The sequence below is a fragment of the Phallusia mammillata genome, chromosome 8, assembly GCF_965637545.1.
Source record: "Phallusia mammillata chromosome 8, kaPhaMamm4.hap1.1, whole genome shotgun sequence".
NCBI lineage: Eukaryota > Metazoa > Chordata > Ascidiacea > Phlebobranchia > Ascidiidae > Phallusia > Phallusia mammillata.
Genome location: NC_137259.1, coordinates 14,205,471 through 14,231,254, shown reverse-complemented (window position 1 = coordinate 14,231,254; position 25,784 = coordinate 14,205,471). Strand labels below are relative to the sequence as shown.

General features: G+C 39.0%; 4 protein-coding genes across 12 annotated transcripts; 3 read left to right on the top strand and 1 right to left on the bottom strand.

Annotated features, from left to right (window-relative positions):
• The first annotated feature begins 3,833 nt into the window (after nt 1-3,833).
• LOC145205558 (uncharacterized protein F54H12.2-like) lies at nt 3,834-5,135 on the top strand. Its single transcript, XM_080078291.1, has one exon. It carries the CDS (start codon nt 3,834-3,836, stop codon nt 5,133-5,135), a length of 1,302 nt encoding a protein of 433 aa, XP_079934417.1.
• A 2,066-nt stretch (nt 5,136-7,201) lies between these two features.
• On the top strand, nt 7,202-14,636 carry LOC145204498 (uncharacterized). 2 transcript variants are annotated; one of them, XM_080077079.1, is made up of 9 exons: nt 7,202-7,330; nt 9,051-9,639; nt 9,822-9,978; nt 10,109-10,203; nt 11,967-12,133; nt 12,765-12,886; nt 13,214-13,290; nt 13,355-13,564; nt 14,329-14,636. In XM_080077079.1, exons 2-9 carry the CDS (start codon nt 9,526-9,528, stop codon nt 14,572-14,574), a joined length of 1,188 nt encoding a protein of 395 aa, XP_079933205.1. In that variant the 5' UTR covers nt 7,202-7,330; nt 9,051-9,525; the 3' UTR covers nt 14,575-14,636. The 2 variants fall into 2 exon arrangements, with proteins under 2 accessions (XP_079933205.1, XP_079933206.1); XM_080077080.1 differs by lacking the exon at nt 7,202-7,330 and having other exon boundaries at nt 8,610-9,639.
• A 3,181-nt stretch (nt 14,637-17,817) lies between these two features.
• Nucleotides 17,818-20,979, bottom strand: LOC145204499 (uncharacterized). Of its 8 annotated transcripts, none has more exons than XM_080077084.1 (7): nt 20,727-20,950; nt 20,433-20,661; nt 19,318-19,416; nt 19,113-19,222; nt 18,807-18,895; nt 18,516-18,627; nt 17,818-18,424 (listed from the first exon to the last, which is right to left on the bottom strand). In XM_080077084.1, exons 2-6 carry the CDS (start codon nt 20,439-20,441, stop codon nt 18,587-18,589), a joined length of 348 nt encoding a protein of 115 aa, XP_079933210.1. In that variant the 5' UTR covers nt 20,442-20,661; nt 20,727-20,950; the 3' UTR covers nt 17,818-18,424; nt 18,516-18,586. The 8 variants fall into 8 exon arrangements, 5 of the variants coding, with proteins under 5 accessions (XP_079933210.1, XP_079933211.1, XP_079933208.1 ...); XM_080077085.1 differs by having other exon boundaries at nt 20,602-20,661; XR_013853492.1 differs by lacking the exon at nt 18,516-18,627 and having other exon boundaries at nt 18,807-18,966; nt 19,113-19,325; nt 19,383-19,416; nt 20,727-20,954.
• Nucleotides 20,980-21,899: 920 nt separating this feature from the next.
• On the top strand, nt 21,900-24,365 carry LOC145204482 (chymotrypsinogen A-like). The gene is made up of 7 exons (XM_080077049.1): nt 21,900-22,155; nt 22,477-22,580; nt 22,845-22,936; nt 23,192-23,351; nt 23,765-23,849; nt 23,925-24,064; nt 24,188-24,365. Exons 1-7 carry the CDS (start codon nt 22,110-22,112, stop codon nt 24,344-24,346), a joined length of 786 nt encoding a protein of 261 aa, XP_079933175.1. The 5' UTR covers nt 21,900-22,109; the 3' UTR covers nt 24,347-24,365.
• Nucleotides 24,366-25,784: the final 1,419 nt, after the last annotated feature.

The window sequence follows — 25,784 nt, the reverse complement described above, 5'->3', positions numbered from 1 at the left end:
TCACCTAAAAGAAATTTTTTGTCCAGTTCCAAAGCGTGTTTTTTGGTTTTACGGTGAATTTCAGAACTGGTTTCGTACTTTCCCTGATGTAGTATTTCATGAGGGGCTTAGTGAAATAAAAAAATTAACTGAAAATTCTCTGTGTATCATTGACGATTTACTGCTGGAAACTAACGAAACAGTGACTAATTTATTTACGAAAGGCTCTCATCATAGAAATTTGTCTGTTATTTATTTAGTTCAAAATATTTTTCACTGTGGACGCGAACAGAGAACCATTTCGTTAAACGCACACTATTTAATTCTCCTTGTGGAATCGTTTATTGATGCTACAACGCGCGCTTATGGGTATTTGTTAATTGATTTGAAGCAGGAAACGGATGAAACTTTACGATTACGTACAGGAGTTTTTCCTGGTGATAAATTGTTTGTGTATGTACCTCGGGTTTAAATTGAAATACACCTGTGATATTGATTCATTTAGAATCATGCCGTCGGACTTGTTGACAAGAAATCACGCTGTGTTGCAGGCGTTGGAAAAGAGTTCCCCGAGAATTAGGAAACTGATTTTAAACGGTGCCGACAAAGATCTTCTGAATTGTATAGCCGAGTGTTGTTCAAACGTTCTCAAGGGCAACGTACCGTTAACAGCCGTAGAAAAACGTAAATTGAAACCATACAAAAACAAAATTCGTTGTCTGGCAAGCAAACGAACCGGTTTTGCGCAAAAGAAAAAACTGATTAATCAAAAGGGTGGATTTCTTTCTGCGCTTTTAGGCCCACTAATAGGCACTGTGCTTCCGACAATAATTGGCGGCGTGACAAAACTTTTCCAAAAGTAATGTCCGTACGAAAATTGATCCTTATGGATCCTCGAATGGTTTCTCCTTTGGATACTGCTCCAACAACAAAAGTTTTATCGCGTCTTGATGAGGAAATGGAAAATATTTTAAAACAAACTGACGTGAATGATCACGAAAAAATATCGCGATACCAGGAAGTTCTTGAACGATACTTACAATACCATAAGAAAATACAGCAACCGACAGATAGGGTACCTGCAAGCGTACCGAATCATACCCTAGAAAACAACCAACAACAACAACAACAAACCGAAGAACTGGTGATCGCGGCAACACCTAAAACGTTACAGAAAAAGGCTCGCGTTTTGTTGGATGAGCTGAAGCGTAGTTCACATATAAAATGGAATGACAGAAACCAGCTTGTTTACAAAGATCGTGTCGTTCCCGAAACAAACATTGTTGACCTCGTTCAGGACGTTTTGCGTAAAAGAAAAAATTTCACTCCCCATGGTTGGCAAACGTTTGCCAATGCTTTGAAAGAACTAAATTTACCTTTGGATCTAGTTGGAAACAGAGAACGCTGGCGTTTTATGCACTCAAATTCACCAGAGTGGAAAGCCTACTGAAATGGAACAGACCTTGCAAAATACATACGCCATACCGAAAAATCCAGGCAGTTTGGGTGGTTTAGCCGCTCTGCAACGATATAGTAAAATTAAAAACAAATCGTTCGTAAAAAAGTGGCTATCTGGTAACCGCACCTATACGCTACACAAGCAAGCGCGTCGGAAATTTCCCCGACGCAAAGTGATTGTATCTGGAATAGGTTCTTTCTACCAAGCCGATCTTATAGATGCAGGGGCTTTGGCGAAGCACAATGATAATGTGAAATTTTTGCTTACTTGTATAGACGTTTTCTCGAAATTTGCCTTTGTCGAGCCTATTAAAAACAAAACATCGAAGTCAATGATTGAGGCATTTTCAATTATTTTGCAAGAAAATAAACCCTTGTATCGGCAAACAGACGACGGTTTGGAATTCAAATCAAAAGCTTTTCAAACGCTGCTTAAAGATAACGAAATTGATTTCTATACGACAAGCAATCAGGAAACCAAAGCTTCCGTTGTTGAACGATTTAACAGAACTTTTAAAAATAAAATATTTCGTTTCATGACATTGCGCAATACCCAGCGCTATGTTGACGCGCTACCTCACCTGATTTCTTCATACAACAACACCTACCATCGTAGCATAGGTCGCGCGCCCTCTGACGTCAGCTACGCAAACCAGGAACAGGTTTGGCAATTATTATACGGTCAACCTCAGCCGATTCGTGAACAAAAATTTCAACGAAAAGATACTGTAAGAGTTTCCCATTACAAAAGAATTTTTGACAAGGGTTTTCGCGCTCAGTGGTCAGAGGAAATCTTTCGAGTCACAAAGCGAGTACCAGGGCAGCCGCCTGTTTACAAAATTGAAGATTTACGTGGCGAAATTCTGCAAGGAACTTTTTACGAAAGCGAATTGCAAAAGGTTACACCACCGGAATTTTTTCGAATTGAGAAAATTTTAGCCAGAAGAAAGCACAAATATCTAGTGAAATGGGCCGGTTACTCAAATGCTTTCAACACTTGGATCGACGCCGCATCGCTTAAAGATGTCTAAAGAGCTGGTCAAAAGCAGTCAAATATTATTTTTTGCACAGATTGCTTTAATATATGCTGTGGTCGTAGCTAGTATTTACAATATTACCGTACCAAATCAACCCGAAAAACAACTGTGGATAAGCTTACTAAGCAGCTGTCTGGGATATATCTTTCCCAATCCAAAATTTAGATTTCGGAGAAATGCAACACAAAGAAGCGATGTACTTGACACTCCCCAGCAACAGTAGCATGGATTATTTTCCCGACAACACACTGACACGATACATGACAAAATTCCCGAGAACATTCAATCTGAACGGAAACTGGGAACTGGCACTGGACGAGATATATTTACCGAAAACTTGGCAAACAATTCAAACAGGCGCCGGCTGGGTGAAAATTAAAAATGCCAAGGGGACAAATCGCTATTCATTGCCCGGCGGTCATTATACGGTGAACCATTTTCTCATGGCGTTGCGAACACTTTTGACGTTAACTGAACGCGTTGTAACGATTGGATACATACCCACAACGGCCCGAGTTCGTTTGGTCGTTCATAGTCATCAATTAAAACTGAGTCCACAACTGGCTGCTATCATGGGTTTTAACACAGGGTATTTGTCGGCCGGTACATACATTGCGGCGAGACCTCTCGATTTGCAACAAGGAAAACATATGTTGTACGTTTATTGTGATCTACTCGAAGAACGCTTGGTCGGTGACGTGTACGCACCGCTGTTGGCGACTATTGCAACCGACGGAGTTAATTATACTAAAACCATACATCGACACTATCAAAAATTGCGTTATTTAAAAATGCAAAGAACGATATTTGATTCGCTGACAATCGATATTAGAGACTCCACTGGGAAATCAATACCATTTGAGAGTGGCACCGTTGTGGTTAACGTGCATTTGCGTCCAATAAAACAGACATGAACTTTGAAACGATGTCAAACTGTCCTTATCAGTCGTACTACATGAATCAAGCCGGCTCGGGATTTCCAGTTTTTCAAGGGAGCGCAAATCAGAGGGGTCACGGTTTGGGTAATGTTTTGGCCGGTCTCGCTAGGTCTGTTGTTCCTTTGCTTAAAAGCGGAGCAAAAACCGTCCGACGCCAGTTACTGAAGTCCGGTGTTAATTTTGCCAGTGACGTCATAGGTGGAGCAAATCCAAAAACTGCAGCTGTGCAACGAAGCAAGGAGGCGGGGAAAAACGTTTTTGGTATATTTACACAAAATCTTCGAAAACCAAGGAAACGCACAAGAGCAAAAACGACTGCGTCGAAAAAAGAATAAAACAGACAATACCCCAGTTCGACGAATCAGTCGCCAACGTCCGGCAAAGAGAACGAAACGTGACGACATTTTCAGTTAGATCGGTTATGTCGTGTCACCCTAAATCTCAAGAGGGAATAAAAAGCGAACTAGACTTATTTTGTGTGCCAGCGTTTCAAAACAGTTGTCAAGACGGTTATTTTACCGAATATCTACCGATAAGTACCATCGGTCAAACGTCGCCAATCGAATTCCACATTGCAGCGGCCAGTGACGAATATATCGACTTGTTCCATACCTACTTTCAAATAAGGTTAAAGGTAACCAAAGCCGATGGAAGCGATTTGGACGCCGGCGCTGAGGTGTCTACGATTAATTCTTTCGCAAACAGCATATTTTCTCAATTGGATCTTTCGGTCAACGATAAGTTGGTGACGAATTCGGCTAACACGTACGCTTATCGGTCCTACATCGAAACCTTGCTTTCTTTCGGACCGGCTGCCAAACAATCACATTTGACAAGCGGCCTCTATTTTAAAGATACGGCAGGCCATTTCGATACGATAGGAAATGGTAACGGGGGCTTTTCGAAACGAAAGTCGTATATTGCCGGCAGCAAAACGGTTGATCTATTTGACAAACCGCATCTGGACTTGTGTAACCAGGAGAAATATTTATTGAACGAAGTAGGTCTTAAATTTCGTTTCATACGCAATTCAAACGAATTTTCTTTAATGTGTGTCGACACTGCGACATTTAAAATCGTTATACTCGATATGAGTCTGTTTATTCGAAAATTAAAAATCAATCCAACAGTACAACTCGCCCATGTCAAAGCGCTACTAAAATCAAACGCACTCTATCCAATACGACGAAGCAACGTCAAAATATTAAGTGTCGGAAGTGGCAATCTGGATCTCAACCAACAGAATTTGTTTATGGGCCAAACACCTCGGAGAGTTGTAATTGGATTGGTGGAGAACAGCGCTTTTAACGGGAAATATTCCAAAAACCCGTTTAATTTTCAACACTTTAATGTAAACTACATTGCATTGCTTAAGGGTGCAAAATCTTTCCCCTCTAAAGTGTTAAGACCCAATTATGAAAACGATCAGTTTATGCGTTGTTATACGTCACTGTTTACCGCGACTGGAAAATATTTTAATGATGAAGGCTTAGATATTTCGCGCAAGGATTACAAATCGGGTTTTTGCTTATACGCTTTCGATTTGACACCTGACTTATCGCAAACACCTACTTTTGCTTTAAAACAGCAAGGTAATATCCGCTTGCAGTTACAGTTTGCGTCTGCCTTGACAGAAACCGTTAACGTAATTATTTACACCGAGTTCGACAACGTTCTGGAAATTGACCGTGATCGCAACGTTCTGTTTGACTACGCCGCTTAACAATGGACACTATTACGATATCGACAATACTGAACGGTGATGCTCAAGCCAGAAGAATTTTTCGAGGCGTTTTTGCCAAAGATCAACTAGAAGACATTATTACCGAGTCAGCTCCTTGCGGTTTCGTGTTTAACACAGACAACTCAAACGAAGAAGGTGAACATTGGGTAGCTGCTTATTTCAATCAAGATGGAGAGGGTATCTATTTCGACAGCTATGGCTTGATGCTGTATCCTGATTTTTACTTATTCATGACCGAGAACGCCGTCGACCGTTGGTGTTATAACAGTGTCAGACTGCAAGGCTTTCATTCAACGGTGTGCGGCCATTACGTGATCCTGTTTCTTATGGCTATGGCGCGTGACATATCGCTTGACGCATTTGTAGACTGTTTTTCAAGTAATTACCGGGCAAACGATCGCTTCGTGCAACAACTATTTCAAAAACTGCTTTAATTGTGCTTACCTATGTGTGAGAAATAAAAAAGATCGAAACGAAAAAAAAAATCTCTACCGGGATTACGCATTCGAAACACCGCGCGCGAGCCCGCGCCGCGCACGAGACGCGCCGCTCATCCGATACGCAATCGAGCGCGACGCGCGTTCGCTCATCCGTCTCATCCAACGATTTAGCACAGCTGGTAGACGACGCGTTTTTAACTCATCCATAGAAACTCCAAAGCAACAAAAAAATGTTATAATAAGTTTTCTCGGGGCGCTGTGCTGGTCACAAAGGGACCTGCGCAAGTCTTTAAAAACGACACTTCCTTTGGAATTCCACGTAAAACGAACAATGCCTGTATAAATCTAACGAGCGCGAGCGCGCTCGCTCATCCGGTGAAACACGACAGCTGACACTAGAAACGCAGAGTAAAAAGTCTATGACGCAACTATTGGCGGTTTACTATCTCGGTTGTTTTTTGAAAGTCATGACCCACTTTCTTGCAACAAACAAACAAACAAATACATATATTTGACTACGTCAAAAACTTGCGCAAGTCTTACTTCCTTTGAAATTCCAGTACGTCAAAAACTTACGCAAGTCTTACTTCCTTTGAAATTCCAGGTAATAAACAGGTCTTGCGCAAGTCTTACACATACTTCCTTTGAAATTCCACGAAACACCTGCAGAACAACGTCACCTGAAACTTTCACCAAGGTAAGACTTCCTTCGGAAGTCAGGGGAAGTCCTGATCTTCAAGAATGGGAAAGTCCGCATCTTCAAGACGTCTTCAAGATGAGAAAGTCGGAAACCAAGACGTAGCCAAGACTTCCTGCGGAAGTCTTAAGACGTCTTCAAGGTCAAGGTCAAGGTAACCGGATGTCTTGCACGGAACTTGTGATTCTTCTCACCATCTTCCTACTACTGCCGTTATTTTAGCCCATAGGGTCATTAATCTACCGAGTCGCCAAATAAAGTTAACTTGCTGAAAACTTACCTGCCGCAACAGCAAAAAGAACAGCAAAGCAGAGATAATTCATATTCGTACGACTTGTCACTCGAATGCCTAAAACGTGACAACAGGTGGCTTATATTTAGTTAGTTCGACCAAGTCAGCGTTAGTATGTTTACCCCTTCTATTGGGAACTTTTTATTAGTCGACGACACGAGGCGGTGGGAAGTTTGCAATATGGCTGATATTTTTAGTTTGTGTCAATATTTCACCACTGCACACGAGCAAAGACTTGTCGTCACAACGGCGTCGGTAAACAGCCGCTTAGGAAGGGTGTACAAAATAGACTTAAGTTTTTACAATTTTAGAATGCACTAGTCAAATGGGAATGTAGGCCCAATAGTTTCATACATGTCTTATCCCACTATTAAGCCTACCATATTTCCATCCCCAAAAGGATGACACATTGTTTAAAAGAACATGAATAAATACCTTAAGCCCCCTCTCTAAAAATAAAAACCAAATTAGACGGTATAAAATAGTTTGGATAAAGTATAACGTTTATCACATTCACAACACTAAAATAAGCTTGTATTTTCAAAAAATGCAAAATTCAACTGTATTCTTTAAAAAATAAGCTAAAGATGTATATTTGGCTTTTTTCAAAGGCATAATTGTCACATATGCATTTGTTAAAATAGATTTTTTCAAATGAGGACATTTGAGCACTTTTTCTTGTCCTCGGAGGACAACTTTGTTTTCGTTGAAAAGGAGGACATGTCTTTCAAAAAGAGGACGTACGGTAGGCCTATTATACAAGGCATGTGACATATACGTAGTTCAATATCACTATAAAAAATAGCATTCCATTATTACAATAAAAAATTGAAACCACAAGAAAACCTGTTGATCCTTATTGACAACAAAACATGGATAGCCAGCTGATGTTGCAAACTGGTCCTGCCAAGTCAATAAGCAGTTATACATCATGGTTGACTGCTAGTTAGTGTGATTGATGTTACATGGAAACAAAGTTCTCCAGAGTTACTATTAATGGAGTTAATCAAAATAACTGCAGTTTCATTAAAGGAAAGCATTGCCTACTCTAAAATACCTGCAGTTCCAAAGATTAAAACATGAAAGCAGTTTCAAATATGAAAACATTGCCTCATGTAAACAAGGCCTGTATAATCGGAAAAAGGTAGTGCTTCGAACTAATGCGTTCACACGATTTTGTTTCCTTAGACCAGGGGTCGGCAACCTTTTTTGCACTGCGGACCGTTTTTGAAAGTGAAATTTTATCGCGGATCGGTCTTCAAAAAACTACAAATATTTAGCAATAAAAACGCTTAAATTGGTTTATCATCCCCGGGATATATAGGCAAAATGCTTCATAGCATTTTTACCTGAAAAATTATACGGACCGGTAACGAACTTCTCGCGGACCGGTACCAGGCCGCGGACCGGCGGTTGCCAACCTAACAACGTCCGCGTCAATCTAACACACAATTGTCCGATGCTTTTTTGCCCTACGTTTACGCATTCATGTAACCATTCGTAATGCAAAATTATTGTCGATATTGCATTTCGTCACATGTTTTATCGCGTTTCGGATTTTATTAGACGTACATTCACTGGCACATTTTTACAATATATTTAACGTCGGTTTTCAAATGATCTCCGCGTAAGATCTTGGTGGGGGTGTTTTTCCAGCGATAACATTCCTAAAAACGGATGAAACTTATATTTTCTAGTTAACCTTGTATCCTATAGCAGAGGTCGGCAACCTTTTTAACACTGCGGACCGGTTTGAAACTAAATTTTTTATCACGGACCGGCCTATAAAAACCACAAATGTTCAGCATTGAAACTAGTTACAGTTATTTCAACTTTGATTGAATGTGAACCTTAAGCAAGTTTTATACGGCCCGGTAACGAACCCCTCACGGACCGGCGCCGGGCCGTGGCCCCGGTGGTTGACGACCACTGTCCTATAGCAGGGGTGTGCAACCTGCGGCCCGTTGATAAAGTTCGTGCGGCCCGCGGAGACGCTGGAATTTTCTGATTTACTGGCAAAAGAGTCCAATTATCATATATTTTTGAGCTCATTAGTGCGCCCGGTGGTATTTCTATGCGACCTGGCAATAATGTGACTATAAATAAATGCGACTTTTACTTTAACTCAATATAAGCATATTTGGTATGAAACAAATTAAAATCAGCTTGGGGTGCGGCCCGCGATCTGATCATGGTAATTGTATTTGGCCCCACGGTGAAAAAGGTTGCACACCCCTGTCCTATAGGATAGCTAGGAGCAAAAAATACAGGTCGTGTTAGTTTAGACGCAGACCTAACTATAACTTTGTTTAAACTCAAACAAAGCTTACCGTTTTGCTTGAGTCAGCGGACCTCGATCGGGGGCCAAAGCAAAATGGTGACCGTAACCACGGATCCCCTCGCAGCCATACCAGTACGGGTAGAAATAACAAAATAGCCTGCACATAAACGTTGTTTTTTTCTAGAGCTGAAACACCTCCCAGTAATGAGAAACTACTGAACCGTTCTTGTCAACCATTACCAACATTTAGTGGTGTTTTCTACGGTTTTATTTTGGAGAAATCTCGAGCCAACAGTCTGAATTCTGAACATAGTGAAGCTCATAGCACAAACAGCATTACATTTCAATAAGCCAATGTGAATAATGTATAGAATGTGTGTCTGATCCACCTACAAGTAGGGCCGTGGTGTTTCGATTTTTGTTCAGGTGTGCTTGAAACAAATACTCCAACTCTGCCAAGCTTTGTTAGGGATTAAAGCTGACTATACAATAAAAAGGGTTTCAATCTATAGGTCTATTGCTGCAACAACTATTGACCCTATTAAATGTCTAAGCATTTGTCGTTTCCATTGTTCTTTGGCAATTCGGCATATCCGTTGTGATGAAAAGCCGCGTTTAGGGATGCATTGCACTGCAGACCTCAGTTGGAATAAAGCAAGATGAATCATGCAAAAAAACTGTTTTTAATAGGCCTAAGCATTTTTGTGTTACTTGAAGTTTATGTCATTGTACTCGAAAAGATTCGATTTGCGCATGTTTTTGCAGACTCTGGGGTAAGCATAAGTTGCTAAAACGGAAACGGCATGTACACAAGTTGTGAACAAAAATAAGAGCTTGTCGTGATGTGTTCAATTGTTTTAAATAACTGAGGTTTAGATTTTCTGCAGTGTGATAAGGAAGGCTTGCCAAAGATATAAAATTCTAACATTTGCAACAAAGAAAGTTTTTTTTGTAGACTAACTGTAAAGAATACAAGCCTCCAGCACAAACAGAAGATGTAAACAGCGAGAAATTGAAGCCACCGAACTGCGTAAAACCAGCCAACGCTGACAGTCACATCATTTGTGATCAACTGCCTTTCCAAAAACCAGCCTGCCGAAACAACAGCAAAGGTATAAGATGCACCAGTCTGCGACCATAGTTAACGCCTTTCGATTGTTTTGCTTGAATACATAGGTTGTGTACCTAATTTAAATCTTTTCGTGCTTGAAAGTTTTATCACTTTTCATCTTGATTTTATAGGTCTCGTACCCAACGTAGTGCATTACATTTGGATTGAAAATGGGACGTTAAAGATGTATCACTATATTTCAATTTTTTCCATTGTAACAAACCACGTAAGCTGTTTTGTATTTTTGTTAAATTTTTTTATATATACTCGGGCAGGGCTCTAGAAGTTTAAATAAAAAGGGCTTTTTTCGGGGGTAATTTTGTTACGGAACTATTTTGGTAACCTCAAAATTTAGAGAAAGTGGTTTGGGTGCGAGATCTTTAACGCTAAACTTTCCCAACTATCCCGATTGTATTGTAATACTCGAGGCTACCTCCCTAATTCGTAAAACGGTCCAATACCCTGCACTAACGGCTTATCGCTAAAACCAATTGTTACAACGGTGACTTCGCTACTGGCCAAAAATAATATAGGCCTACATTATAATTAATAAAACCTTTGAAAGGTACTGTTTGATCACGTTACGTTAAAGCAATATTCACGTTGCGTTATAGCAAAACACAATAGCAGCACAACAGCACCAAAACAATCGCGCACACTTCACTGGGGCCAGGAGAGAACCGCCTTACCAAACACCAGGAGAAACGACGTCACATGCCTCTAGGAATGTGACCAATCACAATGCGCCACGGGAAATCACTAAAGCGGGGATGCGTTTGAATGTTGCCGGTGTTAAATGTACATAAAAATATATTAAAGTGAAACAGGGTGAAAATATAACACAAGAAAACAAAAGCGGAAAAACAAGAAGTGAAAGGAATAACGTGAAAATAAATATGGCTAAACAAATCAAACAAACATTATGAAACAAAAGAACTAATATATTAATGGGCAAATATTAAAGTTGCAGTGAAAAGCAAGTGCAATAATTAAATATTGAATAATCGTATATCAAAATAAATAAACACAGTGAATAACCAAACTAAGTGAACACCGGTTCACGTTACAATTTCACATTTTACAAATTTACCAACTTTTGGTTTTTATTCAGGCTTTGGTTTTCAAATGACGGGCAAATGAAATGAAATTAAAATTGTTAAAAATAAAATAAATTCGAAAATGTATTTTCCAGTGAGGGCCGCAAGTATTTAATCCGCTTACAATTCTCAAAATTGTTCACTCTTCTTAACAAACTTTAAATGTATGTTATGATGGCAACTGGCCATGAATTCTTAGGTTATGAACGGAATATTAACCAATGCGCCGGGAGGGTGGCGGTATATAAACAGAAGCGACACAGCTTATATTTATGACGGTGTAGCTCCAGCGCGTTTAGCTTTAGCTGTCATCCACCAGTTGTGCCCTCCACTTTTATGCGCTCCATAACGTTTTAACATTGCGCAGCTATTTCCGGCTTGGTGATTGTTTTAGTGCAGTTGTGTCGCTATGTTGTCTTTTACCAAGCAAGATAAACACAACTCATTTAACAGTTTGCACAGCAGGGCTTCTCTAAAACGCGCAAGGTAGTGGTGAAACGTATGAAAATTTTGAAAACGCTGACGATTACGGTTATTAGGTTCAGAGTTAAGGTTTTAATTGGAATAAGATACTTTTTGGGCTGATATTCTCACATGGATTGGAGGTGGCTCTAAACACCGTATATACCACTATATGTTAACGCATGCAAAAATATTAGACGCAAAGGGGTATCTTAGATTGAATTATGTTGTTATTGCAATTGAAAAACCCCACTATATTTTTTGATAGATTTTAGTAATAGGTTGCGTATTTTATAGTAACCTGTTTACACATTGCTCACTTTAGCGCTTTTTAATTTTTTTAGTGGTATTGCCTGTGTAAGATTGGTCAAATAAACCACCTTGATCAACTAATATTTAGTGACTAAAGTATCTCATAAACTTCAAACAGAAACCAGATAAAGTTTTATTTCACATCGACGGTGCTGGTCCACAAGGACATTTGTGGTTGAAGTTGGTTGATCAAATTCCCTGTCTCGAAATACAGAAGTTTAAAGCTCCTACTCATATTTATGGGAACCAGATAACAGACGTATACATACAAACCAATGTGGCAAGGTACTGTATTCGTCAATGTGTACAGCAGGGGTCGGCAACCTTTTAACCGGCCCGTGCTGATTTACTTATTATTTCAATGTGGTAATGGCTTTTATTTTTGTGGGTAATAGTGGTTTGTTTCAGGTGATCTTAATAGCAAGCAGAAAACAGAGTGTTTTGTAGTATAACAGGTTAAATTATTACTTCAACATAAACACGCAAATCCGTTGGTTCGTGTTTCATGAAAAATCACCTCGCGTGCCAGCGGTTGCCTACCCTGATGTACAGCAACAGTGCCGCTATACTTAAATGGGATTCTGTCTTCTTGACCGCAGCTCTGTCAATAATAAATAGTAACTTAAAGTTTTGGTCACGAAACCGTTTATTTGGGGTCACGACAACTCCATTTTTTCTTGAGGCCGGGTTCTTTAGGAGCAGTACAAAACTTATTATTTAAATTTCAAGTTGATAGAAAGACTTTTCAGGCCAGCACACATCGAATTGATTTCAGTGAATATGTTATGAGAATAATGAATATTACAACACGTTCCTGATATGCTAACTAATACATTCTGCAATGGCTTATTTTTGTGACTGTTGTTCAGGCTATAAAACATTTTCGACTAAATGAAGCGATTACTTTCTTACACATATTTCAAATTCTCTATCAACAAGGAGGAATTTATGTAGATTCAGACGTTATTGTTCTCAAATCATTAGATCCTCTCCACAAATTCCCTTTCACAATGGGCTACAATGGTGTTAGAAGTTTAAGTATGTGTATTTTAATGCATTTCAGCAGTTAACCATGGTATGCATGAAAGCATGAACGTCATATTGGAATTCACATAATTCACCTATTTTTTTTTAGAAATTAAGTTTTAAATTAAGTTTTATTGAATTGGTATTGAGCAACCTTACCCCAACCCGAATAACCTTATACCCGTCAATATTTTTGGAGATATACCGTTTTAAAAAGGTTTATGTGCTCTTTGCGCCGCTTATCGAAATAGCTAAATGTGTGGCTGCCGTGAGATAGATGGTGTTAGCAGATTTTCTGTTATGTTAGAATTTCTTCATATTTAATACATTTAATTCTAGGCAATGGCGCATTTTTGGCGGAACCAAACGCCCCTTTCCTTGAGGAGCTTTTGAACGGCTACAAACAATTAAATACGGCAAGTAGCCACTACTTTGGACACTCACTTTTATAAACGGCGAAACGTAATGTTTTTTTTGTAGATCGATAAACCAGTCGCATACCTGAGCTGCGTAAGGCCTCGACTCCTCGCGTTATCTCGTAAAGATCTTCCACTTCACGTTGAGGAGACCTCGATGCAGCGACCAAATGGGTGGGTTGAAAATGAATCCATCGCAAACTCCAGTTACGATTTGAGCGACAACTATATGCTGCATATACACCCGAGAAATAACATTGGGTATTTCACCACGGTAAGGGAACTTCTATCGATATTTTTGTATATCTTACAGTACATTTGTCCACTTAATTATTGTTGCTTTCTGTCTCGCATGAAATCTTTTGTTTACGTTTTCCAACTTTTTCTCGCCGTTCTGTTTATGTCGTTTAATTGTCAACTAATATTGTGGGGTTAAGAGGTGAAAAAAGGTGGATGCAATTAAGACTTTGAAAATTCTTTAGATATTTTACAATGCACCACCGAACAAAGTATGAAACCCGTAGATCATAAACTTTATTCAGTACAGGTGTTTCTTTTTAAAAACCACACTAAGTTTTCGGGGCCTGTGGATGAACCGCTGGGTCATTCAGGATCAAACTTTAGAAGGGGCAAATTTAGATAACTACCGAACATGGTTGAAAATTTGAGTACGCTTGATGCACTCTTTCTTGACCAAACTCGTGGAACAAACCAGCGTTAGACAGAAAAAAATACGGACAAAAACAATATGTGCTCCTTCTGGAAAGGAGACCTATAATAATGACATTATCCGTTACGAAAAGTTTAAATCAACAAAAATCGCATCTTTTCTTACTTAAATCAAGTGAGGGACCATCTTTTGTCACAGGACACTCATATCTGTCACATTTTTTTGCATTTTTTCAGTTACAAAATCTGATATCACATAAGATGGCAGATGTATTTTTTGCTCCTCGCGGCCCCGAAATCGTTTAGGGTTACAACCGCTGCTTGGCACTGTCGTTTATTGTTTAGTATTAGAGTTCTAAATTATCTCAGGATTTTTTCGACTGGGAAATTGACAAGATTCGTATCCACGATTCGTCGTACGGAGCGGCCTCAAGAGCATCACTCTTCGGAACCCGGGATCTTGTGTTCTTGCGGGGAGAGGAAAGTCTTGCAACTGACAGAAAACCGCGAAAACCGATTATTTTGATTGCACATGATGACAAGCGGAAACATAACGTAGAGCTCCGGGAATTTAGAGCTAAAACAACTGTTGGAAAAAAAATTCTAAAATTTTAAATTATCCTAATTGACCACATATAATGCACGACAATAAACTTGTACACAGGAATTACTTATAACCTTGGCGTTGGAGATGTTAAAGAAAAGTACAAAGTGTAAAGTGTGAACACAGGGTGTTTTTGTGTAAAGTGTGAACACAGGGTGTAAAAACTGTATTTTTTGCATGGAGTTGGACCGGTAATACTGTATCGGCGCCTATACCCGATGCCATTGCGTGGTATCCGTACTCGTCCGATACTTTGGCGGTATGGGAACAATCACCGATACCTCTACAAACTAAAAAAAAAGGGTTTAGTCTGTCGTTTCTGTCACAATCTTTTGCAAACAGGTCACTTAACACGAACTTTTGACTTAGTCGCCATTGCAGCACAATCTCTGCGTCTGGTTAGGACGTTTGCAGTTCGTTCTCTGAGCGTATGAGATACGCCGAATGTACGATTTGCTAAATCGGCAATTTACCGACGATTCGGTTTCTAAGCAGTTTGTTATAGAGGGGTAAAAAATAGATGTATTGAACAAAAAGTAAAAGCCAATTTTTTTTTCACGGGGTTCGAACCCAGGAATCTCCCGGGGACGAATCCCGATCCGGTTTTTTAATGTCTGTATATAGGTCAAGCCAAATATAATTATTTAGGTCAAGCCAAATATAGCCTATACTCTACATCAGTGGTCGGCAACCGCCGGTCCGCGGCCCGGTACCGGTCCACATTTTGCCCATGTATCCCGGGGATGATAAACTATTTTAAGCGTTTTTATTGCTAAATATTTGTAGTTTTTTGAAGACCGGTCCGCGATAAACTTTCACTTGCAAAAACGGTCCGCAGTGCAAAAAAGGTTGCCGACCCCTGCTCTACATCGTTCGGTTATTGCGCCTCATATGAGGTCACAATGGATCAAGTTAGGCCGCTAGAGGTTTTACGAACGGAGACAACACGCTGCTTGTGTAAAATATCGGGTAATGGTATTGGATTGAAAATGGGTGTCTAGCCAACCCTATTTTTGGTACCGTTATATCAAACCAAACCAAAAACAAGCAATGCAGAAATGGAAAAATTCATTAACATAAATTTTCTGATAGGCTAGATGTTTTTTAGCGAAAAAAATAAATAATAAATGCGTAAAAGCAAAACATAGGCCTACTTTATTGATGGTTATTTTAAACAATGCTTGCATTTGGTCACTACATCACTAGACAACAACATGTTGTTTTATTAAAGAAAAAACGAAGTCAAGTATATAGCATATGGATTAGAATATTTTAGCATGAATAAACTTGCGTTTATTATGGAAAATCTACTAACACAAGAACTCACATAAGATAAGTTTGCTAAATAAGCTACCGTTGGGTGACGCAAAGAGCAATTTAATTCCTACCCTAACCCAATCTTACTCATAATTTAAAACAATGCACTCTTTACGCCATCTATCTTTTTTACGCAATCACAACTTTGCAGTAATACCCAAATAAAGTAACCAAGTCTACTCTTCAGTGACTTTCTTAACAGTAATCATGACCCTCGTCAAGTAAGAGACGAAAATAAACTGAGCATTTGCCAATAAATTTGGGTTGGATCAAAAGAGCAAGTCCAAGACATTTTCGTCTTAGGTACAAGACTAACCAACGCAAGCTTTTACTGTTCGATTGTTTTTAGGGTTTGGGAATGGTCCATATAATTATTGGTGTGACCGAAAAACGCACAGTTCTAAAACGTATTTTCTTGAGAACTAGATGAGACATAGTTATTATCAACGACACAAATTAAAGCAAAAATATACTTCAATTGAAGGTGACGATTAAGATTGGCCGTAGCACAACACAAATATGACAAGCAACATCTGTTTTAAAACAGGTGTAAACATCATAGCTTACAATCTTACATAGACATTTGCAGTTGACACGAAGATGAAAATCGTTTAAAAAAAAGGTCCATGAACGAGTAAAGACGAACTAACCTGCTGGGGCAGTTGGAAAATTTACTTTGTGCAAAGCAATACTATACATTAGGGGTCTTCAACCTTTTTAGTGAAACCGTACCTTTCCAGGGCATTACCCCCATGAGATTGCTTTTTGTATGAAAGTTTTTGAGATGCAGTCGCTACTACAACACGCAAGGCTCGTTTCACACAATTCTAAAGCACCTGAGAAAAATTTGCTACATCATAGACAAGGTAATAAAATACAATTATGCGGCAACAATCGCCTTCTTCTGTTGAAAATAATGGAGCATTACTCGATAGAGGAAAATCCTATATACACCAACTTACCTCAGATTAACCAAATTAAATGATATAAATATTTCGCAGTTTTGGAAGCGTTAGTAGGCCTATCGGAAGTGAGAAAGCAAAACAAGTTTGAGGGAAAGCTTGTCACCGCTGTATCTACTCACAAAAAATTAAAACAAATGACATAATGTCAAAAAGTTTTATACAAAAACACTGGCTTGGAATTTCTGCCAATGTTTTTCAATTTATGTCTACATAAAGAGAGATTCTGGAGATCGTTGAAGGTTGTCGACAACAGAAAGAAAATTCTGATTGTAGCTCTTTCCAGGATCCCGATTACTTGTGATAAAAGGTCCATTTCGCCTATTTTGGTTATATGTAACGGGGAAAATCGTGGTCCAAGACAAATACATTTGTTCAAACGGAATGTTTCTGTCAGCAAAACAAAAGCCTGAATTGGCCACTAAACATAAATTTACTTCTCGCGAGAGTATTGACACAACGACTGTTACGTTATTTTATGACATAACACGGTATATCTGTCAAAGGAACATTTGAATTATGCAACAAGAATTTTGTCACACAAATAGCCACTCACATCAGAAACACTCGGAACTCGCACCCATTTTATATAGGGTTACGCAGACAAAGTGCATTTGTCCAATGAGCATCCCTAGGTGAATCAAAAATTAAACACAGAATGAGAAGGAGGCAGAAAATACCATTAGCACTTCCTCTCAAATTAATACACAAGCCTTTCTTCATCAGCTTTTTTAACACCACACCACAATTTCATACACCTAAAAACAATAGCAGCATAACATTGAAAAGATATTGTTTAATTCAGGGAGTCGAACCGGAACTGAACCCGAACCGCGAACCGGTTTGAGCGGTTAATTTCATTAAACCCGAACCGAACCCGAACCGCTAATTACGATTTTCTAAAAACCCGAACCGGAGTTGAACCCCGTATTTCGTTTGGCGTTGAACCCGAACCGGAACCGAACCAGTCAAAAATGCAGTCTGTTTTATATTTTGCAAATTTTTTTCAAACACCGCACTGAAAAATACAAAAGATAACACTTATAGGGCGTGTCAAAAATAACAGTGCACGGGCAAAATTCTTTTGGAGTTTTATAAGGCCACGTAGATGATGGATAAAATAAAATGAATAAAAATTTGAACCGGTTTAAAAACCGCAAACCGGTTTGGACCGGATAATTTGGCCGAACCGGAACAAAACCCGAACATATACATTTTTAAAAACCGGAACCGAACCCGAACCCTTAAAAACAAAAACAAGTGAACCCGAACCGAACCTGAACCCGTATGACAAAAAGTTGCTTTAGACTTTCCAACATGCAGCAGCAACAGCTCAACTGATGATATGAATGCAGGAGCAAGTTTGATTTTGGAAAATACCTTCTGCTTTATTTTAAAAAGGTCTATATAAATGCCCGCACAATATCTATGCCATATTTATCAGGTATATTGTGCTTCCAGTCCAAAGAATTTCTGCACATCTCAAATCCAAAAGCTCTCCAAAGTAGTGTTTGCAGCTGTATAGTAACGATCCACAACTGCAGTTTTAAGATAAATTGTCTGTCTCACAAATCCCCACTACCTGATAACAATGATGTCAGTTAAACCACTGCAGTTGTTGGCCTGTTACAATGGAAATGGCATTTTTTCTTCATTTATTAATAATCACTTACAAAATTTTAAAAGTTTAATATTCAGCAACAATGTACCACATATGTATGTTTCCAGTTTTGTATCACACAAGTCAAAATGCCAAACATCTTCCATTTGAAATGACAAGACTTTCTTTAATTGGTAAAAAAAACATTAAAGTAGGTAAATAAACACAAAATATATATTATTATAAATTTTTATTTATTGCAAGCTTATTTATCCCTCGGTATGTTGACCCAAAATTTAAAAACAACAAAAGTGAATTGACTTTTAGGAAATAAAGCCAAATTTGTGAAAGCAAAAAAAATCACCTGTTCTGTTGTAATGTTCTAGTTGAAGAAATACTAACACTTCAGTTGTTGCTATTTGATGGCACCCAGCATACAACTCTATTGCCTTCCTAATGTAAACAGGGTGATAACTGCATTCACTCATAACATTTTTGAAATTCTGTTATAATCGCATGTTTTGCTGTTTAAAAAGATATGGTTTATTCCAAATGGGTATGGGTTCTAATCATGTCTGACTATTTGTGTTCCACTGAACAAGAAACTTGGCATTGCTCCAGCTCAGTGGAATCTTGATAAATTTAACTAAAAAATAAAATTTGACATTACCTCCATAAATCAGGACTACTCAAATAGGTGGCCGCACTTTGGAGGTGTAAGATAGGGACTTGACAGTCTTTACATTTTTTGACATTCACTATATTGTGTCGAACTTTGACCTGTCAAGTGATTGGAAGGAGCATAAAGTTTTTCTACAGTTTTATGTGATGTCACATCGTGTGACCATTATTCCTAATGGAGATAGTAGGTAGACCTGCAAAACTAGAAGATTTTTGTCAGGCATGTAGTCATGGCATTTCTTTCGCAAAAGAAGTAAACCTGCTTTCATTTCTTCACTCAAGGTCTTGTTTACCTGCAAAATTTTAGTTTTCAACAATACATTTTTTATGAATGGCGAGTAAATTGCAGAGAAATCCATTCGATACAAAAAAAGCAATGGAACCACTACTACATGTCAAAATATTGGACAAGCCAATTTTCCAACACGACACAAACATTTTGTCTTTGCACAACTGACAGTAGTGTCTACACCAGTGGTTCTCAACCTTTTTGCCTTTGCGGCCCCTTTTCGATACTGCAATCTATTTGCGGACCCATTTAAAGGTTTGGGAATTTTTGTCCCTCTTTCATCAACAAGCAACCAAAACGTGGTGCATAAGAGCAACCATATTTTGGTCCAGGACCACATTGGGAATCAACAAGAATGACCCATTGCATTGTGATGTAACATTGTTTGCCACTGACAATTTATGTATATTGCATCACAATGGGGCCTAAAAGTTACTATGCATTTTGGTCTGTCGCCTATGAAGCATGTCTTCAAACAAGTTTCATGCTATTCTGAACTGCCAGGGTGTTTTTTAAATTGCGATTTGTTAATCTCGTTGTGCGCAAATTAAGAAGTTGGCGATTTGCGTACACCTAGGGGTCTGCGGACCCTCAGTTGAGAACCACAGGTCTAGACCTTTGACATTTTCAGATATTGTAAATAGACCATTGAAAAAGGTCTTTGACAAAAATAATAATGACTAACGGACCTGTAATAAACACAGGCAGCTCAACATCAACTAATTATGAGCATAGTGCATGGTCCACATGCTGAGGACAAAGTTTAAACACACAACTATACATTCCAGTTTGTAAGCATTGCTTTGATATTTAACAATTCTTACTTATGTTTACAACCAGTTACTGCACAATTGGATAACCTAAATATTCATGACAAGAGAGACAAGCTGATTTCTATACAATATGTATGCCTGGTTTATAGTGCTTAATGTGCAAAACCACTACAGATGAAATCATCCAATAAACTTACTAACCTACAAATTTGGTAATGGATAGGTAGATGCTACAATACCACCTCACCTGATACATTCAATCCCCAAATATGACAATCCAAAGCTTAAGGCCTGGACCACCACCTTGCCTTTTTTCAAAATGACTCCAAATATATGAGCACTAAATTGCTTCCAATAAGGGTATTTGACCAAACATGCTAAAACACTTGGAAAGAGTCTGAAACACTTTTACTGACCAAATCTGCAATAATGTCTTTGACCCAATGAAGAATATCATTTTTGGTTTCTCTAATTATCTGTAAATAAGAGAAGTGTTTTATTGTCATAGACTTTAACCAAAAAACACAAATTCAAAAATTACCTGTTTAGTAGTCCAGAGTGTTGCAAGTTTTCGCTGACATATATAAGTTTGTTCATAACACTTTTCTACAGATATATATGTTTACAAAGCAAATCTTGAAAATGCCTCACAGCAACCTCGTTGATATTTTTCTCTCATGTGCTTTTGATGGTAAACAATCATCTCCGGGTCACATTTTTTCTGCTGACGTAAACCAAATTTATTCGCGCATGACTGCGCTTAAACAATGTTTAAAGGTACACGCATGACTGCGTTAAAGCATGTTTAAATAGTAGAGCTACAAACACAAGAACTCACGGCACAGGTTTGATAATTACCGGTAATTGGCGCAACAAGGCACTTGTGTTTAAAATGCAAGGATGGCAGTACGGTACGGTATGTATTGTATTGACCGTACCACGTACCGTACCAAATGTCAAAAATAAAACAAACCGTACCACCGCACTGTACTTGAGGTACGGTACGAAAATTTGCGTACCGTACCTTCAAATAAACCAATCGGGATTAGGTTGGATACATTTTATGACATGCACTTAAAGGAGATGTGTCTTAACTCTAAACAGGGTTAATTGCCATCGACTTGAAACCAAAAATAAGGACAATCGAAAAATCCAATTTTCATACGAAACGAAACAAACGTTTTTGAACAAATCTTTGCATTTATACGAGCCTTGACATATCACATGTCATATTTTTTTGCCCAGGAACAATCTGTTCCAGCAACTCCTTGTTCGTAGAAAATACTTCGTACATCTCACAACAGCTCAGGTCTAGGTTTACCTTTACTTGTAGCAGGGATTTGACTAGTAATTGTTGAAAATAAGACAAAATAAGGACTCGAGTCAAAAATAAGGACATTTCTTAGAAATAAGGACAACGAACTTTGTCAATTCATTGCCTTTTAAAATAAGGACAAATCTTAGAAATAAGGACGGTATGGAAAATAGTACTAAAAGCGAAACACCACGAAAATGAGATGAGGAGGTGTGTAGAGACGACGGTGCAAAAAAGTCGATGTCAGCGATACGAAGTATAATTTCCAATCATCATTCAGCCGTTGTTCATTCAACAAATCAAACCGACGTTGAAGTTTTTATTCTTGAAATGCTTTTTAAACGTATTTGAGCCAATTACCGTTCTGGTTTTCGACAAGCAAAAGCGTCGGAAAATTTACTGACGTTGCAAAGAGCTTGTGGGAAAACGCCAGACGTTATGTGATGAACTTTATCCAAGGTTGTTCAAAGGTGATGGAGTCTTTAGCAGGTGCCAGTGTTCACGCGCCAAAAAGTCAAACCCATTACACACCCCTTGATTGCCAAGTTTAAAAAAGGTGACGATCCAAGTTAAAGTACTTCATTGCTTTGGTAGCGAAAAGATTCAACAATGCTGTTTCAAATCGTCGCAGTTTTGACTTTGTCAAGCGCATTGGGTGAGTTTCAATAAACAGTTTAATCTTTTTTGCATAAATTTTTTAAAAGTATGTAGTTCAATTGATAGATTTTTCTGCAGAGTGCGCAGGTATTATTAGTTTTCATCCAAGGAATTTGTTTACAGCTCCGTTTGTGTTAAAATAGGCTACAGTGCCAATGCTTAATATTATGTATTCTTTATAGCTGTCAAAATTTTGATTATTTAACTATTTTGCGTTACCGAAGCATACCTAAACTCATTTATTAAGATGACATTTGCTGGTTTAAACGTCGCCTGTAAGCCATTACCACTCAATAAAGTTTAATTTTTCATTCAACAGCGCTGCCGTTTAATCAGATTCGTCATCCGATTGGAGTTGGCAATTTGGACACGACACGAATTGTGGGTGGACAAAACGCAGCTGCCGGGGAATTCCCGTGGCAGGTATATAACACGCTAGATTTTATAACCCGCTACATTTTTTTTACTAGAAGAGCCCCTTCCCTCCCAAAAAACTTTTACGAGTATGTTGTTGCTTTTCAAACCAAAAATGTCTCCTTTTTGCGCAACAAGTTTTTTTAGTTTCTTTTAAGATTTTTTTAAAGATTTTTTTTTAATTTGTCGGATATTTAACAATTCACTTGAAATTGCTTGACCGAATGCTTGGCGCAAAGCAAATACTCTTTAACACGTTTTCTTCTCGCGTAGGCAACATTGCAAAGACTAAGTGGTTCTCATTTTTGCGGTGGATCTCTCATTTCCACAAGACACGTCATGACGGCTGCTCACTGCCAGCTATCGTAAGTAAATGGTTAAACAAAAGTGTGGAGTTGTAAACGGGTCTAAATCTAAAGCCCGAAACCAAAAGCATATGCAAAAAAAACGTATCACGCCGAAAAGTAGATTTAAACGAGTGTATGGCCCAAATTAAGCCTGTTTTTTTCTAAAATTCAAGCCCTACCCGACCCGGAAAGCACATGCCGAAACTTTGCCACCAAAACAAAACTTAGGCAGAGAGAAAAGCTTGTTTAACCAACTACCACTTGTTTATGTAGGTTTGCAAGTGTGGGTCTTGGTGCAAACGATTACCGTAATCCTGAGCAGACGTTTCTCCAACAAGTGTTTACTCCCCATCCTAATTATAACTCTAACACTTTCGACTACGACTACGCTGTCATAACTATGGACGGAGAGGCCAATACAAACAGTGACTTGGTAGGTTATAATCTAAGAGCTGGGATATGAACTAGGATTAAAAAAGGAAGTATTGGGTTAGATAAGCGTATAATTGCATGTTTGAAGAGCCCAGCTAATAATCAATCATTTAAAGCTGAACTATTCGGAAGGGTTTCTTTCGGTGGTTTCTTTTCCTGTCGAACACCACCCACTTTCCTAACACGGGTGGTTAGTTTTTAGGCCCCTCTCGACTGGCCCCACCATTTTTTTTCGCCGTCCCCTCAAAAGCGCCTGGCGACTCCCCAAGTTGAGAAACACTCGTTCAGTGCAACTGTGTTGCTATGTTGTCTTTCACCTAACGAAATAAACTCAATCCAACGCAACATTTGGCGGGATACATTCTGCGCCTCACTTTTCCACCATGAGAGTGTAACTTTTATCTTTGCTATTAGGTCGGAGTAATTGAATTGGCAGCAGCCGGTAAGGAATACTCAGGAATGGCTAGCACATCGGGATGGGGATACACAAACGGATATGGTAAATGGAGGAAGTCGATATTAAACTAAAGTTGTCACAATCGCAACACTTTTTCATTACTTTATAATGTTCCAGTGCAACAAACTCCCTACATTCTTCAAAAGACCGATATCCCTCTGGTGTCACAATCGAGCTGCCAGTCTGCCTGGGGTTCAGTCATAGAAATCACAAACCAGATCCAGTGCGCGGGCGGTAACGGTGTCAGCTCATGTATGGTAAGTACTTGTCATTTTCCCAGTTTAAACCTTGACACAATGCGTAAAGGTTGTTTTTGACGGCGTAAAGGAAAAACCGTTTTTCGCTTTTGTAATCATATTTTCATGTAACCTTATTTACAGGGAGATTCTGGCGGTCCTTTGACTATTCAAGACAAAGGCGAGACAATTCTGATCGGAGCAGTTTCCTGGGTGCAGAGCAACTGCAATGGCAATTACCCAGGTGGTTATGCCAAGATCTCCGCCGTCCGATCCTGGATCGACAGTATAGTGTCTCCATAATCACGTCATTTGCGGGATAAAACGCATGTGCATGTCAATAAAACATGCCACAGAAAACTATTTTTGGCTGTATATTTGTTTTGTTTCGTTTAGTGCTGGGCTAGACTAGGAAACAAATAGTTTTAGGGTAGGGCCAGACATTGGTTCAGCTCAGCACAAATCGAGAAATTAGACCTTAAAATATACTTTTACAAACTTATTACAAGCTTATTAGATTAATAAACTTAATCAAACACACAAGTACAATATCGTACAGTTTTGCATAACAATACCCAAAAAGTCAGCAAACGTCCAAGTAAGGCCAATAGTGTAAACCAGTAGTTCTCAAACTGTGCGTCGTTCCAATTTTCCAAGGGCGTCGAATAGTTCGGTTTCGTGGCTTTTTGTTCTTGTATCAATAAACACAACTCTAATAATAAGATTCCTCATTAACTTTTATTTGCTGGTGCGTCGCAAGCCCCGAAAATTCGCAACCAAAAAAAGTTTGAGAACCACTGGTGTAAACTAAGGTTATACCCAAGGTACGAGTAACCTGGTGGTACGAATCACCAAAACTACATGAAGATATGTGTAAACACTAACGTCTTTGCTGTTTATGTATTTACCCATAGATATTTATTCTAGACAAGTGGGTCAAACAAAATCATGTGAACCAATTACCTGGGGTAGGTAACCTATGGCAAGCAAACCAGATGCGGCTGTTTTGATGACTGCGTCGGGCTCTACGACAAATATTAGTTTGCATTTCAGATTACAAGATTAGTAAAGAGAAAATAAACAAACGGTGTGGCTCCCACGAAAATATAATTTGACCTATTTGACTTGACCGGGGTTTTCTCAACGAAAATCCCCTGACTTCTGCTGTAAAGGGTTCGAATAAAGTTAGAAACAACTAATGTAAATTAAGGTGCCGGTTACGCTCAAAAATCGATACGTTAAAACTAAGGAGACTGACAACAACGCGCCATGTGTGTAAGACCCATGCAGACCAGAGTTGCAAGCGGGCCCGAAATCTGAGCCCGAACCCGGCCCGAACCCGGCCCGAACCCGGTCCGAACCCGAAAGTATAAGCCCGAAGCCCGACTCGAACCCGAAACGTTTTTGAGAAGCCCGTTTAGGCCCGAAATTTTGATTGACAGGCTTATCCACGAAAGCCTTGCAATAAAGTATGAGAAAGAAAAACAGAGAAAAGATAACAAACACAATGAACAATAGTAGACAATGGGGTAAACAATACGTTTTAGAGTAGGGTGGGCATTAGGTCAAAGCCAGAGAATTGCTACTAAAAAATGGCGGAAACGGAACGTAAAGTCAGGCCCGTTTTGAGCCCGTTTTCTGACAAATACCTAAGCCCGAACCCGGCCCGAACCCGGCCCGAACCCGGCCCGACTTGCAACTCTGATGCAGACATATGTTTGGTTTATTCGCCCGCCTAATA